General features: G+C 37.8%; 1 protein-coding gene across 3 annotated transcripts in view; it reads right to left on the minus strand.

The window, feature by feature from the left end:
- The window catches only part of LAMA3 (laminin subunit alpha 3), a 227,491-nt gene that overhangs the window by 91,607 nt on the left and 120,789 nt on the right, over positions 1 to 15,095 (minus strand). For all 3 annotated transcript variants that reach the window (XM_039844440.1, XM_039844420.1, XM_039844430.1), the window contains exons 21-26: positions 14,801 to 14,943; positions 12,630 to 12,727; positions 11,994 to 12,147; positions 5,470 to 5,630; positions 2,400 to 2,508; positions 642 to 739 (exon numbers count right to left, since the gene is read on the minus strand). In XM_039844440.1, the coding sequence (XP_039700374.1) occupies positions 642 to 739; positions 2,400 to 2,508; positions 5,470 to 5,630; positions 11,994 to 12,147; positions 12,630 to 12,727; positions 14,801 to 14,943 (763 nt within the window). The remainder of the gene's footprint in view (positions 1 to 641; positions 740 to 2,399; positions 2,509 to 5,469; positions 5,631 to 11,993; positions 12,148 to 12,629; positions 12,728 to 14,800; positions 14,944 to 15,095) is intronic.

Raw genomic sequence — 15,095 nt, forward strand, 5'->3', positions numbered from 1 at the left:
AAGTAAGCTATCCAGAAACTTATTGAAACTTCCCTTTATAGAACTAAAATTAATTGTTAAATGAGATCGATGCAGTGAAACATTATTATTTACCTCTAAACATAAATGTTGACATAAAATTGTATAGAAACAGAGAACAAATGTATATCATTTCTTTAGGCAGCCTTGGTGGTTTCCATAGTCCTAGCCATGTGCTCAGATCTTATGACTATGTCTATAAATTATTTTTGAATCTATATCAAAACAACCCTACCAAAACCCCAATAAGCACTGGTTAGCTAATTCGCCTAACATAGTCATGAGGTGGGTCATTATTTTCATGATTTTTCAAATGAAGAGCCTCAGAGATTAACGGATTGGAACAAAGTGAGTCTTTGTGAGGGCTCAGAACAGAATTCAGAGTAATTGCCGATGAGAGCTAGGCTTAACCATTTCCCCAAGTTGCTACTGTGTCAGCTTCCTGATATCTCAGAATTCTGAAAAGACTTCTGGAGTAAATAAGTTATCTGTTATTTTTTTTTTACTCATCAACCACATTTAGTACCTTGGCCCATGATCACTTCTGAAATGAAGTATAAAGTTACAAGCATTACAGAATCACTCAGACCATAAATAAGGGAGAAAAGAAGAAAACATATTACCTTTGATTAACATATGGCTCATAACTGGCAATACATCTGATTTGAGGTTTCAAATATTCGGTTGAGAATTCTTCAATGGGTATGATACAAATTTGATGCTGTAAAGCAAATACAATACAAAAAGGTACGTTGTAGTCATCAGCAAAACCAGTGGTATAGTTAAATATACTCTTTTAAAAAGCTGTTAAGTAAAGAATTCATCCAGAGAAATTATTTTTATTTTAAAGTAGTAAAAACTGCAGTATGGCACTCTACAGCATCATTACGTGAAACAAACATTTTTTACTGTTATTCAGGGTCACTGACTAAACCACTCTTGGAATAATCATATAAATAAACAAAATCATATGAAAGTTTGAAAACAACTCTTTGTCAGTCAGTGACTTTTGGTGTCTTTTTTGCTCTTCTGCCCTGTGCTGATGCTGGCTCTTCAGACCCCTTAGCAGACAGGGGTGGCGAGTGTGGTGGGCAGCCGGGGAGCTTGCTATTAGGAGGGCCGCTCTTGCTACAGATAATCCTTCTTAATAGAGGATGACTCATGTCTCAGGCACACATGGACTTCATTGATGTAATTGTCTCCAGAGCTAGTTTCTGAGTCATACAGGAAATTCGGTTATTAACTAACCAATACATTTCACTTTAAATCAAAACTGTATTTCTAGCTTGTTCATAAAGTTATTCAGTATCGAGAACAAAAATTTTTACTGAACACTTATTATATGCCAAGCACTGAGACCGGGGTATCCTGTAAGACCAAGAAAGATCATAGTGTTATCCTCATGGAGCTTATATTCTATAAGTCTTGACTCTGAATGATATTCAACTATTTCAAAATGGGTAACCTTATGCTTAAAAGATGAAGGTTCAGCCCCATGATAATTTCAAAAGATGAAGATGTTAAGATTTAGTTGGATTGTTATGTTTAAAAAGAGTAATAATTTTAAAAAGAAAGTCTTAAATTATAAATACACTTTATAGAATAATTTTTAACACTGTCAAGCAAAAATGTTAAAAACACATTAGAATCAGCTCTCCTGGCATTTCCCAGGATGTGATACAGACTTAATATTAGCAGTAACAGGAAGTTGCTTCATACCTAGATAATCTTATGTTAAATCTGGCCACCACTTCCTAGCCCAGATCCCACTGCCTCTGCTTATCATAATTCTCAAAATTTAAGTTGTGCTATTAAAAGGATGGGCATGAAGTGCATTTAACTGGCCAAACTGGGCATTTTAACTCTTAATAGTATATATCTACTTAACTGAATAATGCTCTTTTTCAGAAAGAGTAACAATAGTCTGGAGAAAAAAAATACCAAGTGATTACGACCTTTTAAATTCTGAGGGAATCTGTCAAGAAGCTAACAGACACAATAAAATAGTAAAATGAGAAAGAATATAAACAGTTAACTAATGGCATGTTTCTATACCAGCAATAATAATAAATGAGGAAATATAATAAAACATATCTCATTCATAATAGTAACAATGAATAAAAATTAATGAAACAGTTTTGTGAGATGTGCTTAAATTTGATGATTTAACTTCATTGGTGTTATAAAAATGGCTCAAACAAATGAAGAGGCAAGACAGATTTCTAAATGGGAAGAATAAATATCATAAAACTGGCAGTTCCTCACGGGTTACTTTTATAGATGTAATGCAAACCCAGACAAAATTTTAATAAGCTTTAAAAAAAAACCCCATAAATATCACCAAAATGCTCCTAAAATCCAATGGGCAAACAGAAACATACCAGAAGGAACTGGGCCATACGTGCTTTGAGCCGAACGTCTGCATCTGCTAACAGCTCATGCACTGCGATGCGACTCCCGCCATCGGTCACAATGCTCCGGCAGAGGACACTGAAAGAAGAAACAGGTTTCTTAGCCTGACTCCCTGGTCCCCATCGCTTTGCGCCTTCCTTGGGGTGGCTAATTGGTCTTCAGTTGCTCCTGTTTAGAACCCTGTGGCCAACAAGGAGTTTTCCTGCACGATGAGTTTAAGAGGGGAGTGGGCCGAGATCGATATGGGAAAAGAACCTCCCTGCTGAGCCTGAGCTGCCCGCCTCAGGGCTAAAGGCCTTGCTTTTCTTTCCCACTGACTTATGGAATAAGTACTTGGTTTAGCGGTCCAGAGAAAGAGCCCCAGGGTCAGTAGTGTCTGGTCTTTAAGACATATCCTTCTTGAAAATTTACCAATATCTTTGGTACTGTTGGCCATAAAAGTTGCCCACTGGCCTCACCACCACCACCCTACCACATCGATAAGTGTGGCTGGCCTTATACGACGTCGTGAGAAACTCAGAGTTTGCCTTTGGCAGCCCAGTCTGTTCCTTCTCACCCTTCCCTCCTCATTTCTACCAGTAATATTCCTTGCCTCCATCCAGAGGGAATGCAGAGAACAGGAACACTTAAAAGGTCACAGTTATGAACCAAAGAACACTCTCTAATGGTAAAACCTATAAAGGAAGTATTTTTTGAGGAATGTTTCTGACTTCATACTCTGTAGCAATTTTTCTCTGTAAATACAATTTGGAATGAGTGAGTGACATGCTAAAACAAAATGACCATCTCTGGGAATATTTGAAATAATTTATGCAATGACTTTGGGGGTGAGGATTAAAGTGAGATAGTGCATAAAGAGCTAAACACAGTTTGTGGCATATATTAGAAACTCGATAAACAGTCATTTTCTTTTCCTTTATGTGCATGTGTGTGGGGGTGTGAGTATGTGTCAACTAAAATGCATTCCTTTTGGATTCAAGCATAAACCTGGAAGTTAAATACACTGAGTGATTCACTTAGATTTAGTTTTACCCTTATCCTCTATTAAACGCTTCCTACGATTAGACTAACAGTAATAACTGGATCGATTTAATCATTAATGACCCCCCCTCTTATGCAGGGTAGATAGGGTTTATCACATCACTACATTGAAAAATGGTATCCCACTAGCACCACTGCTTTTCTGCTGAGATATTGTTTTTTGACAACACAGAACTCACTTGAGAAATGCTGGTTAAGGTTCAAACCTCAGCAGGAAATGCTGCAATATTGAAAGAGCCTAACATTTGAATTAGATGTTTTATGGATCAAATATTTTCCAGTGGCACATTTTTGGATTCCAGTATATGTAGCCTGTTCCTTTTCACTTGTCCACATGACAGGCAAAATAGAGGAAAAGGAAATATTTGCAAAAATATGGCACTGGTTAAATACAATAAAAGTGACTCATAGCCTAATACCGTACTGTCTTGGAATTCTAGTCATGGAGACTGGTAGTGGAGAACTTTGGTGTTGTCATGTCCACAGCCAAAATGATCTGCAGAATATCATGCAGTTCTTGCCCAAAAATATTGTTCAGACGAAGGTCACAAAAAAAAATGCTTCTGGTGCCCCTTCTTTCTTTGGTTGTGAAATCACTCCTCTCCTTGGCATAGACATTCTCAGCCTCTTCTGAGACAATTCAGAGAGTTATCAGGGTCATGATGAATGCCTCCTCGTGTCCTCTTAACTATCTCCACCTTGTATTCTGTGGAGTAGGGAGTGATCCGCAAGATCTAGAAGGTGGAAGGAGTTGGAGAGCTGAACTAGAGGGTGGACTTGGACACTCTAGGGTGTGGAGAAGACTTGCCCCAGGCCCCATGACCAGCAGTCTCCAGGATACAGATGGAGGAGTGACACGCCCATCTGGGAGTGTACATTCCAGTGGTTGCTGATGTCACCTACATAGATGAAACTAATATTTTCAGATAATGACAGAACATTCTGGGGAACTTTTTTGGCCCATCTGGTGCTCCTGTTAAAAATCCAAATGTAATTATATTCTTTGTTTTTCTTTTATCATTGCCCCAGAGAAAAGGGCAGATTAGATTTTTTTATCTGTTATTATAGATTTTTAAAAGAAGCCTCATCGTTTCTTTTTTAGGGTTGCTGAGAGTGTAATGTTAATTCAATAACCATTCCATCAAGTCTCATACAAGTTTCCATTCTAAGCTACTAAAAGTAACTGTTTTCATAAGTTTATTTTATTTGCAAAACAGGGAAAATGTTCGACTACTTTAGGTCATGTGGGTTTGATAAAAAGCAACGTGAAAGGAGAGGTAACAAAATGTTCAAGGCCTTGGCCAAGAACTAGGTGGGTTCATTGCCATTCTCCACCTGCTGCCTCAAGAGACTCTGACTTCCAATACCATTCATTATATAATCAATTTCATGTGGAAACACCCTTTGCACTGATTCTTTAATTCAAGTATACTCTGAACAGTTGCATATACTTTGAAATATTATGCAAAAAAACCAATTTTTAATAAACCTTTGTCAGAGTTCTTAGAAGAGACGAACTTCATCAGGGTGAAATTTTAAAATATTTTATCAAATTATTTTTCACCTGGTGATCATCAAACATTAATTATGCCCAGTTCTGAAGGATGTATTGGGAAGGCAGGCGTGACAGAGAACAAGACTTTTTCCCTATGTACTCTGCACAGTGTTTGAGGTGAGAACACTGAGTTCATTGCACCATATGGGGTGGCAGAGAATAAAATATAAAAACTGGTTCTGATTCATGTGAATCAGAGCCAAAATGGTAAGTAGAATACACAGCTTTTCGAGAAAATGCAACAATTCAAGGTGTTGCCCACAGAGAAGCCTCCCTGTTCCCACATTAGGGGTGATATTATTTCACTCAACTAGTCACCTGTTTGTTTTCAAGATCAGCCTCAAAAAAGAAAAAACTTTCCCACCCAGATAAAAATTAAAGTTCCCCAAGCTGACCTCCTGACTGTGCGGTTACAGAGGAATCCCCAGGGCAAGGCTGATTACCTGTACTTGCAGCTGTAGACATTCATCTGGCCGGCCAGGACAGACCCAGAACTCTCCACGTGCACAACAACCACGGACAACTGTTCGGCTTCCGTGGTGTACTCGGCCACAATCACATAGTGGCCTACCTGTGGGACCCGCAGCCGCAGGTGCAGTTCCACCTGTCAGAGAGCCAAGAAATGTCCCCGATGCGTTTACACAGGCAATGGTGAAAACGGGGCTGAAATAGTTTTCTATGTCATCACAGTAAGACACATAGTCCTATAGGCAGGGATGCCAGATAAAAGACAGGATGTTTCATGAAATTTAGGTAAACTACACATAATTATTAATTATTGTTTATCTTCGATTCTAATTTAACGGGGCATCTGGTATTTTTATTTTCAAAATCTGGCAACCCTATATTAAGGAGCTTCTACTCTTTCTACCCATATATTTGCCTCCCTATTGCCTTGTTTCTCAAGGTAAAAGACACTCCACAACTTGAAGTAAAAAAGGAATTTCCAATGGGAGATAAGAAGAATGAAAGTATACCTTGAGACTCTTTAACTATTCTTTAATTTAAAAAGGAACGGCATTAATGTAATGGCTAGGCATAGAGCCAGAGGAGAGAAAGAGCAACCAGGGGGATCATTTCATAAACTATATAAAAGTCTGACCAATGTACTGTATACTTGAAACTAATGATAAAATAAAATAAAAACTATAAAAAGACTGAAAGAAATTTAAAAAAATTAAAACAAACTTTAAATTATATGGATGCAAATAATGTAACATGATACACACACCCTACTCTTGGGATAATGACAAATAAAAGTTTGGCATTCATACTTCCAAACCATTTTCTATGTCTGAAAATGCACATATGTGTACTTAAAAAAATAAACTGTGATCATAATAGGCAACCATGGATGCTTTTGTACCATCATGGCAGAGCTGAGTAGTTGTGACAGAGACTGCATAGACCACAAAGCCAAAACATTTTTACTGTCTATCCCTTTACAGAAAAAGTATGCCTGTCTCTGATATCGCCTACTGATTAAGAGCTTGGAATCTGGAATCATACCGCCTTCAGCTGTGTGACCTAGAGCGGTAGGCCTTAGTATCATCTCGTGTAAAAATGAGGATAACAAAGTACACACCTCTTAAAATCATTACGAAGATTAAATGATTTAGTGAAGTGCTCTTAGAACTGTATTTGGCTTGTAAACACTATATAAACAATGATAATTATAACTATGATTACTGCTTTTTGTTATGACTTGCTTTTTTACTCAACAGTAGTTCATGTGTTTACAGCAATACCTATAGCTATACTTCATGCTTCTAATGGCTGCCTATCATTATATAATATGAATGAATGTAAAATAATTTAACTAATTCCTATTCTTGGAAACTTAGGTTGTCTCTAACTTTCCCCGTAACACATGTTATATAATTATATATATGTATATATGTATGTATATAATTATGTATACGTACATATGTATATATATGTATACATATCGTTATGCTAGTATTTCTGTAAGGTTTCTAGAAATAGAATTTCTGAGTCAAAGTGTATGTGCATGTTTAATGCCTGATCCAATATTAGAGCTATATTTCATAGCAGTTTAACCTACTTCAGTCCATAAGCTCAGGCCCAGCCAATCTTTACCACATTTAATTAAAATCCTCCTGCCCCTTGCCTTCAGGAAATTCACATTTACTGTTCCTCCTGCACAGCTCTGAACCACACAACTGCTATTTTCCACAATTTTTTTCCTATCACATAAATAATAGAAAGACTCCCCTTAGGGAAAAGATGTGGATTATCAACACCACTTTTCTACTCTGTGTTACAGAGTGAAATATGGTGCTGCTGTTGGTCCACGTGGAGCGGCTACATTTCTCCCCTGGGCATCTCCAAACAAGGGCCTGTCTGTCTTTACCCCACACACAGGCCAATGATGTATTGCGTTTTCTCCCAGAAGTTATTATTGGCTGCCAGTTCGATCAGAGCACTATTATAAATTTCAATTACTCTTTCTACTCTGAGTCCTATGGGTTGATTTTTGGAAGACTTGTGGAAAGGGTTTTGAATATATTTGATGGTCAAAGTGGGTTTTAAGAAGCTCATATGAAGACATAAAAGATGGGAAACAAAAACTTTACTGCCTGCTGTTTGTTATCAGATATTTACCTTTAAAAAAGGCAATTTTAACAAAACTGATACTTCATGTGTCTACAGCAGTACATACAGATATACTTCATGCTTCTAATGGCTGCCTATCATTATATGATATGAATGTAAAATAATTTAACGAATCCCCTTTTCATGGAAACTTAGGTTGTCTCCAATTTTCCCTGTAACATGTTATGTAATTACATATGTATATATGTGTATATATATAATTATGTATATATATATACACATATATATATACATTATGCTAGTATTTCTGTAAGATTTCTAGAAGTAGAATTTCTGAGTTAAAGTGTATGTGAGTGAGCTAATTAGGAGACTACTACAGAGATCCTTATATTATGAAAGATGATGGTGTAATGGACAAGAAAGATAAATCGAGAGAACTGGAGATATTCAAGAAAAGTCAGTCATAATGGACTAAACACACATATTTATTGATCTTCCCTCTCAGAATTCCATATAAATAAGAATTGATTTTTTAAAAAACTATAAACCTACAAGAAGAAAAGAATAGGAAGGAGGAAAAGAACAGACCAGGGAAATCAACAAAATTTTGGAAGCTAGGAATCAAACTGATGTTAACGAATTAGACTAGGGAAAGAGGAAATCTAAGTGTCTGTGTGTATGTGAAAGTTTGGGGTGGGGATTAGAAAAATAATTGAAGATATCTCCAAAAGCATAAAACAAGATAAAGAGATTAGAGAAGGGGGTTAAAGATAAAGAAATAAATTATCCAAGAAATAACTCAAGAAAGTTTCCCAGAATGATGGATAGAAGTTTCCAGGCTAAAAGGGTCTACTGAGAGCCCAGCACCCTGGCTGAAACACTATCTACATCAAGTCACATCCTTGTGAAATTTCAGAAAATAAGAAATAAAGAGATGATCCCAAAAGCTTTAAGAAAGGAAAAGCAGGTGGCATCCAAAGAATCTGGAAACAGAATGTAACGTCTCAATAGCAACGCTTGAAGTTAGAAGTCAATGGGGGAAATGTCATCAAATTCTAGAGAGAAATAATTTCTAATCAAGAATTTTATATTGAAGCAAAGTAAAAGATCAAGATTGAGAGCAGAATAAAAATATGTTCAGATAATGTGAGGTCTCGAAGAGAAAAAAAGGTACCTCTTACGTGGCTTTTCATTGGAGACTACCTACCAAAATGAGAAAGCAAATTTTAAAAAAGATAAAGAATGGAAGTTTCAATAGTCAGGAAAAGGAAGATCTAATACAGTGGGGGTGAAAAGAGAGTATTCAGGATGGTGGTGTGGTGGTGAAAATTTTCAAGAAATGGCTGTGCCTTGGGGCCAGAGACTACATTCCAGAGTAAAGAAGAGAGATGAAGAATTCCAGGAGAGATATCTCCAACAAGAGCTGGAGGAGAGAAAAAATGACGAAAGGCAAGGAAGGAAGGACAAATGGGATGCATTTGAATTGAGATGAAATTTACAATCGATCTGAAAGTCTGGGGTAAAGACTAAAAATAAAATTTCTAGACGATGACAGTAAGTTGGAAGTTGGTTTAAAATGGGTAAGTAAGTGTTCTAAAGTCTGTGTCAAGCATAAGAAGAGAACAGAATTACTGAATAACGTTAGACTTTGTTGGAAAAATTTATCCCTAAGAATATACATTAAAATGTTAAGGGTAATCACTAAAAGGCCAGAAAACAATCTAGAAGTACCAAATAAGCAGGGAGATAGAGAAAAGTGTCTCAATCAAGCAGATATCGGGAAAAGATTTTTTTAAGGTCAGTGAAAAGCCAGTAAACAAAATAAATAAGATGGTAAAAAATAAGTTCAAATATGTCAGCAATCACCATAAATATAAATGGATTAAAGTCACATTGTAAAACAGATGATCAGATTAAAATATTTAAAAATCTAGCTATGTATTTGTTTACAAGAGACAGAGGCTTGCCTGGTGTAAAACAGGTGTGGTCTGACCTAAAAAGATGAGCTGTTCAGAATAAAGAAGGGAGACTCAGATGGCAGTGAGTGTTAAAGTTAGGAGGTATCAAAGAAATGGGACCAGAGCAGCCTTTGTGGCATGTGTGTGAGATAAAGAGCTATCAGGAGGCAAAGGAGGCCACTCAGTAGAAGGAGAGGAGAACAGGCAAACGTACAGAGAGAAGGGGAGGCCTCTGTCAGAAACAATTAGCTCTGTCCTTCACAGATGCCTGGCAGACCTGAATGCACTCGGTTCTTGCCCTTGGAGTTCTGCCAGACCTCTCTGTCTCCTAGAGGGGAAAAAATCCCTTTATATGAGCTAGATTTAGTGGGTTGCTCTCCATTTCCGTCCAGAGTCCTGACTGGAACACGTAATGGCAATACTGCTAATAGTTCCTGAATGATCACTGTGTGCCGGGCACCCCAAACAAGAGCCCCTCATAGATTACCTTATTTAATAGTACCCATGAGGTAACTACTATTCTTATCCTACTATTATGTGTACTAGTAAATTCAGGCTCAGAGAGATTTCACAGCTAGTTATTGGTGACTCAAGACATGAACCCAGACAGAGTCACTCCAGAACCATCCCCTTAACCGCCACACTACACAAGGTTTCCAGGATGAAGGAAGGATTACTCTGCAGTGCTTTAGGTGGGGCCAAAAATTAGACATCACAGTAATATATATATTATATATAATATGTATATATTATATATAATATATAAATTATATATATAATATATATTATTTATATATTTTGGCTTAATCTATAAAAGTACTTACTAATAATTATGATTTATTTAAAAATGAAATAGGCTACCACTAGAAGAGATGAGTCTTCCATCAATTTAAGTATTTAACAGAGGCTAAATGAATATCTAATGAGAATAATGTAAAAAGGATTCTTTCACAGGCAGAGAAATCAAATAATCGTAAGAACCCTTCTAACACCATTAGTCTCTGAATTATAGCACAATGATCTATTATAGCATGTTTAAAAGAATTTTCTGTGATGGTGAAAATATTCTATAATCTGTGCCTTAATAAGGTGGCCATTAGACATGTGTGATTATTGAGCACTTGAAATGTGGCTAGTGCAACTGAGGAACTAAGTTTTTAGCTTGACTTAGTTTAATTAATTCAAATTTTTATAGCCACACGGGGCTAGTGACTACTGTATTAAACATTTCAATCAAACAGAAAAAAAGAACTTAAATAAAACTGGACAGCCCAGGGCTTAGTTTTATGCATCATGCAAATGTAATAATAGCTCTCAGTACTGTGTCTCTGGCTAAGTCAGAGGCAAGGACACCTAATAAATCATCAGCATCACTTCCTGGGGGTTAGCCTTTCTCAACTGCTTGGGGTGTGTGTGTGTGTGTGTGTGTGTGTGTGTGTGTGTGTGTGTGTATCTCATGGGTAGGAAAGGATATAGTGGACTATAAACATTAGAATAGAGTGGAAGTATGATCATTTCATTTTTCTTTATGCATATCTATATTGATTTACTTGTTACAAGTATTTACTTTTTTTGTAAAATAAAAACTCTAAATAAAAAATAAAATGAAGATTAAATGAGAAATATTCTTAAAATTCTACAACTACTACCTTGAAAATGCTGGAATGCAGTTTAAAAAAAGGTATACATCTAAATGTTCAGTGAGAATTAATACCCTATATTTCTTCATTCCACAAATTTAATCCTGGAATGAACACTTTCCTCAAAGGTATGAAACAGAACGTTGTAGAAAGTAAGGAATGGAAATGTAGAAGAGGAAGATTTTTTTCAGGGTCTTCATTTTAAAGTATTGCATTATGTGTTCTTATTGTTATTGTTGATAATACCATTTCTAACTCAAATCTGAAATTAATATAGTCTTAAGTTGCTTTGAGACTCAAAGAACTCTTGAAAGAAAAGTAATACTAAGACCTGTAGTAACCTGCCCTTCAAGCCATGAGGGAGGATCTGTGGGGTGTAGCAGTTCTAGATTCTGAGCTCAAGGAATTCAGCTGTTGCAAAACTTCCAGCCTAAGGGATTGAGCAGTCAGTGAGCTTCCTTTAGGGGTAAGCTGCGTATTTCTTGAGGTGTTTTATATCTTGCCCTGAATCAGGTAGAACAGGATGCCCCTGTATAAGTCCAGGGAATCAAAAGGAATGGCTTCTGTGGTCACCCACAGTCCTGCCATGTCTAGAAAGTGCTGGAAAACTAAAATTACCATGGTTCAGTGTGGTGTACCACCCAGCCCCAACCTGAATCAGAGAACTCAATAGTCCTTTAATTAACATCTCTGAGGAATCCTTCCAGAGACACAATTACAGCCAAAGGTTTTTGAGCAGACACAGATGGGGAGGTAGTAATAGCTTTAACAGTAAGTAAAAAGCTGCCCCACCTCTCTCCCGCTGAGGTCCGCCATGACTGGGTGTGCGGGGGTGGGCTGCCTCACTGCCAAGGGTCTTGGCTCCCCATCAAGCAGGAAGTGTCTGGCCTCACAAGCCAGGGCACAGGGAAATCGGGTCACTGGCAAATGCTGGTAAAGCAAGCAACTTCGACAACAAAATACAACAGTTACAACTGAGAACAAAACATAGAGCAACAAAGTACATCCCAAAGGCTCTTATCCATTCCATTCATTCATCATGCCTTCAACAAACTCATAGTAAGTGCCTACTACAGGTGGTAAATTTCATTGGCATGAGGAATGGAAGAAGCAAAGGTCCACAGGCTGAGTTCTGTTTTAAGCTTCTTCCCTCCTAGAGTGCATAACCGTGAGGGTATTACTTGGACATGCATCAGCATTTTCACATGCTAGAGGGTGGGAGTCACTCTTACGTACCAGTTACAGTGTGCATAGTGCTTTGTGATTCTTACGTGAAAGATAGTCGACTGCCACAGGGGAAAAAAGTCACAATTAAGTAATTATCCAGAGCATCCTGCTATAATTGTGACCCTGAGGTCTATCTTGGGTCCTTGCACCAAAGGCTCCTGATTAGAGGACCCCCATAATGCATCCGCTGCCCATACTAACTTCTCTTGGGGAGGTCCCGCGTGGGCACATGGCTCTGTGACAGGCTGCTGCAGCAAAGAGGCCTCATAGTAGTCCCTGGGGAGCAGCACCAGGTAGTCCTAGGAAATAAAGACCAAAAAGATGATTACTCATTTTGATGGTGGCCCTAATTTAAAAATAAAATAGCTAAACATACTGAGTTAATAATAACCAGGTGAAGCTTGTTAGTTAAATCCTCTACATCAGCTGCTTTGTTCTGCCCCCTGACTCATCAGAATATGCAAATCAACTCACAAGTGCTTTCTGCAATGGAGATAAGCACCTCAGGGTGAACCTTGTTATCATCAAATCTCAGGGAAAATTCTACTGTCTCTTCTGGGTTGCTTATAAATTCAAAAATAAACAAAGATAATAAACTGTTGATTGATAAAACGTTCCTTTGAAATACTGGTGCCTTCATCACTACAGAACACTGAGTTGCAGATCAGGGATTATGGTTTTTTATTCCCACACCAGAGCAGTGCTCGCCTGGCTTGGTGTAAAAAAAGTGATGTTTTGTGATTCCAGTGAATCATAGACTGAAACTGGCCTACTGCCTGTCCTAGGATATGAGAGGAAGAACGTGTCCCACCAAGTGTGCCAAACGAAGCCCACAATGTAAATTCAGTCACACAGCTCTTCAGGAAAGAGCAAAGCTCCGGGCTTCTGAGTGGAAGGTGATTTGACAGCTTTGCAGTGATCCTGGCATCACTGCCTGTCTGTAGAGGGAAGGAGGGAGGGAATGTCACCACAACTGTGACGTGACTCATACATGGACCATAAGGCTTTTTCTCTCTTCAGAATCCTTCATTTGTCTAAAATAGGGAAGAAGAGAGATGTATGGGAAGGGGAAAATAGCAGATGGTGGCCCAGGGGGCTCAGCGATTCACCATGGTGGTCTTTCTACCTGAATGGGTTTTAATTTAATAACAGTACTGTTCTATTAGTAAGTTTCTTTAGGTTGAGACCATATCTCCTCATTACCTTATGGTCCCATAGATCCTAGAACAGTGAAGATTGATAATAGGAGCTCAATAAAATACTTTTAGAGAAAATAGGATCATAATAGAGAAAAATATGTATGAACTATTACGCAATTGCCCATGTATGAACTACTACACAAATGCCCATGCGGTAATTTTTATAATGAATTTCATCTTTCCAGTAGTCTAACTTTATGTACCCACTACTGGACTCAATGGAATTTTCCTCTTCCTCATTTCTAGCATCTGTGAAACATTCTTAAACTTTTTTTAAAGTGACAAAGTTTTCTACCAAGAAGATACAAGAAAAAACAGGAACTGAATGAACAGCATTAACCTTCACATTATTTTTGTAAGATCCCAGATTTGGAAAGCAGCTATAAAGATAAGTGTTGTCCCCACTGTATGGAAGAAGCAGCTGAGGCAGGCCTGGAGTTAAGGGACTTGCCTAAGATTTGTTAATGGTTGCCAATGAAAGGGGCTGCACATAAGGAAAAGTTTTATGTTTTTTCCTATTAGTGCACTGCCAAAGATTTTATTTTGAAAAGACCTTGCTATAAGCGAAAGCAGACATCAAAGAGGGGTGTCTCATCAGTTTCCATTCCTTCAACTCCTCAAGGCTCTCTGTCCATTCTATTAATGTTCAAGGACACAGCCTTTCCCCTGATGAAGAGTTCTTTGTCCACGACAATCTTTTGGGTGAGATTATTGCCTACGTTTAAGGTAAAAGGCGGGAAAACTGTCACAGAGCAGCACTGGTTCCTCCAGTCTCTTCCTTCGCTAATTTTAGGAACTTCTCTTCCTCTAGCTTCTTCTGATTTGTTCTGCACAATTCCCAGAGAGGCCAATGTTCACAGATGTCCTTCTGATTCACAATGAAAACTCCCAAAGAAATTTTTGAAAGGCGGGGACACATGCTCATTAAGGTTTTACATTTATTTTGATAACTTCAATAATTATAAATTATAATTTGATATTTTTTTGGTCTGTGAGAAGCTGGCTGGAAGACTATGGAACGTATTTTAAGTTGGTTCCTATGTCATTATGTCTTATGAGGGCAAATGTCTAAAGGGAACCAGTTGTGATTTGATATCTTAAAGTCACGGTGGGTCACTGTGGATGGGACAATCTCCAAGGGGGAAAGAATCTCTACTCAGAACTATCGCTTACCAGGAGGACTCCCTCTGCCTTAATACAAGCAACCCAAGTCCCTGGTGCCATTGAAAATGGGTCTGCAAAACCATTTCCAGGGATGGTGACGAAGGCTGGCTCCTTACTCGGCAGGAAGATGATCTCTTTGCTTTGAGCAACACCTATCAGAAATGAAAAGAATTGCTTAGGGCATTTTTCTAGCAGTCAGTGTTATGACTTCAGATAATCAATTTTGAATATTCAGTTTACATCTGAAAAAGTGTAAGATAGTTTACTTATCATATGTACCGACCTTTTTTTAAATAATTATATG

The sequence above is a fragment of the Pteropus medius genome, unplaced genomic scaffold (genome assembly GCF_902729225.1).
Source record: "Pteropus medius unplaced genomic scaffold, Ma_sr-lr_union100, whole genome shotgun sequence".
In the NCBI taxonomy this organism is placed as follows: domain Eukaryota; kingdom Metazoa; phylum Chordata; class Mammalia; order Chiroptera; family Pteropodidae; genus Pteropus; species Pteropus medius.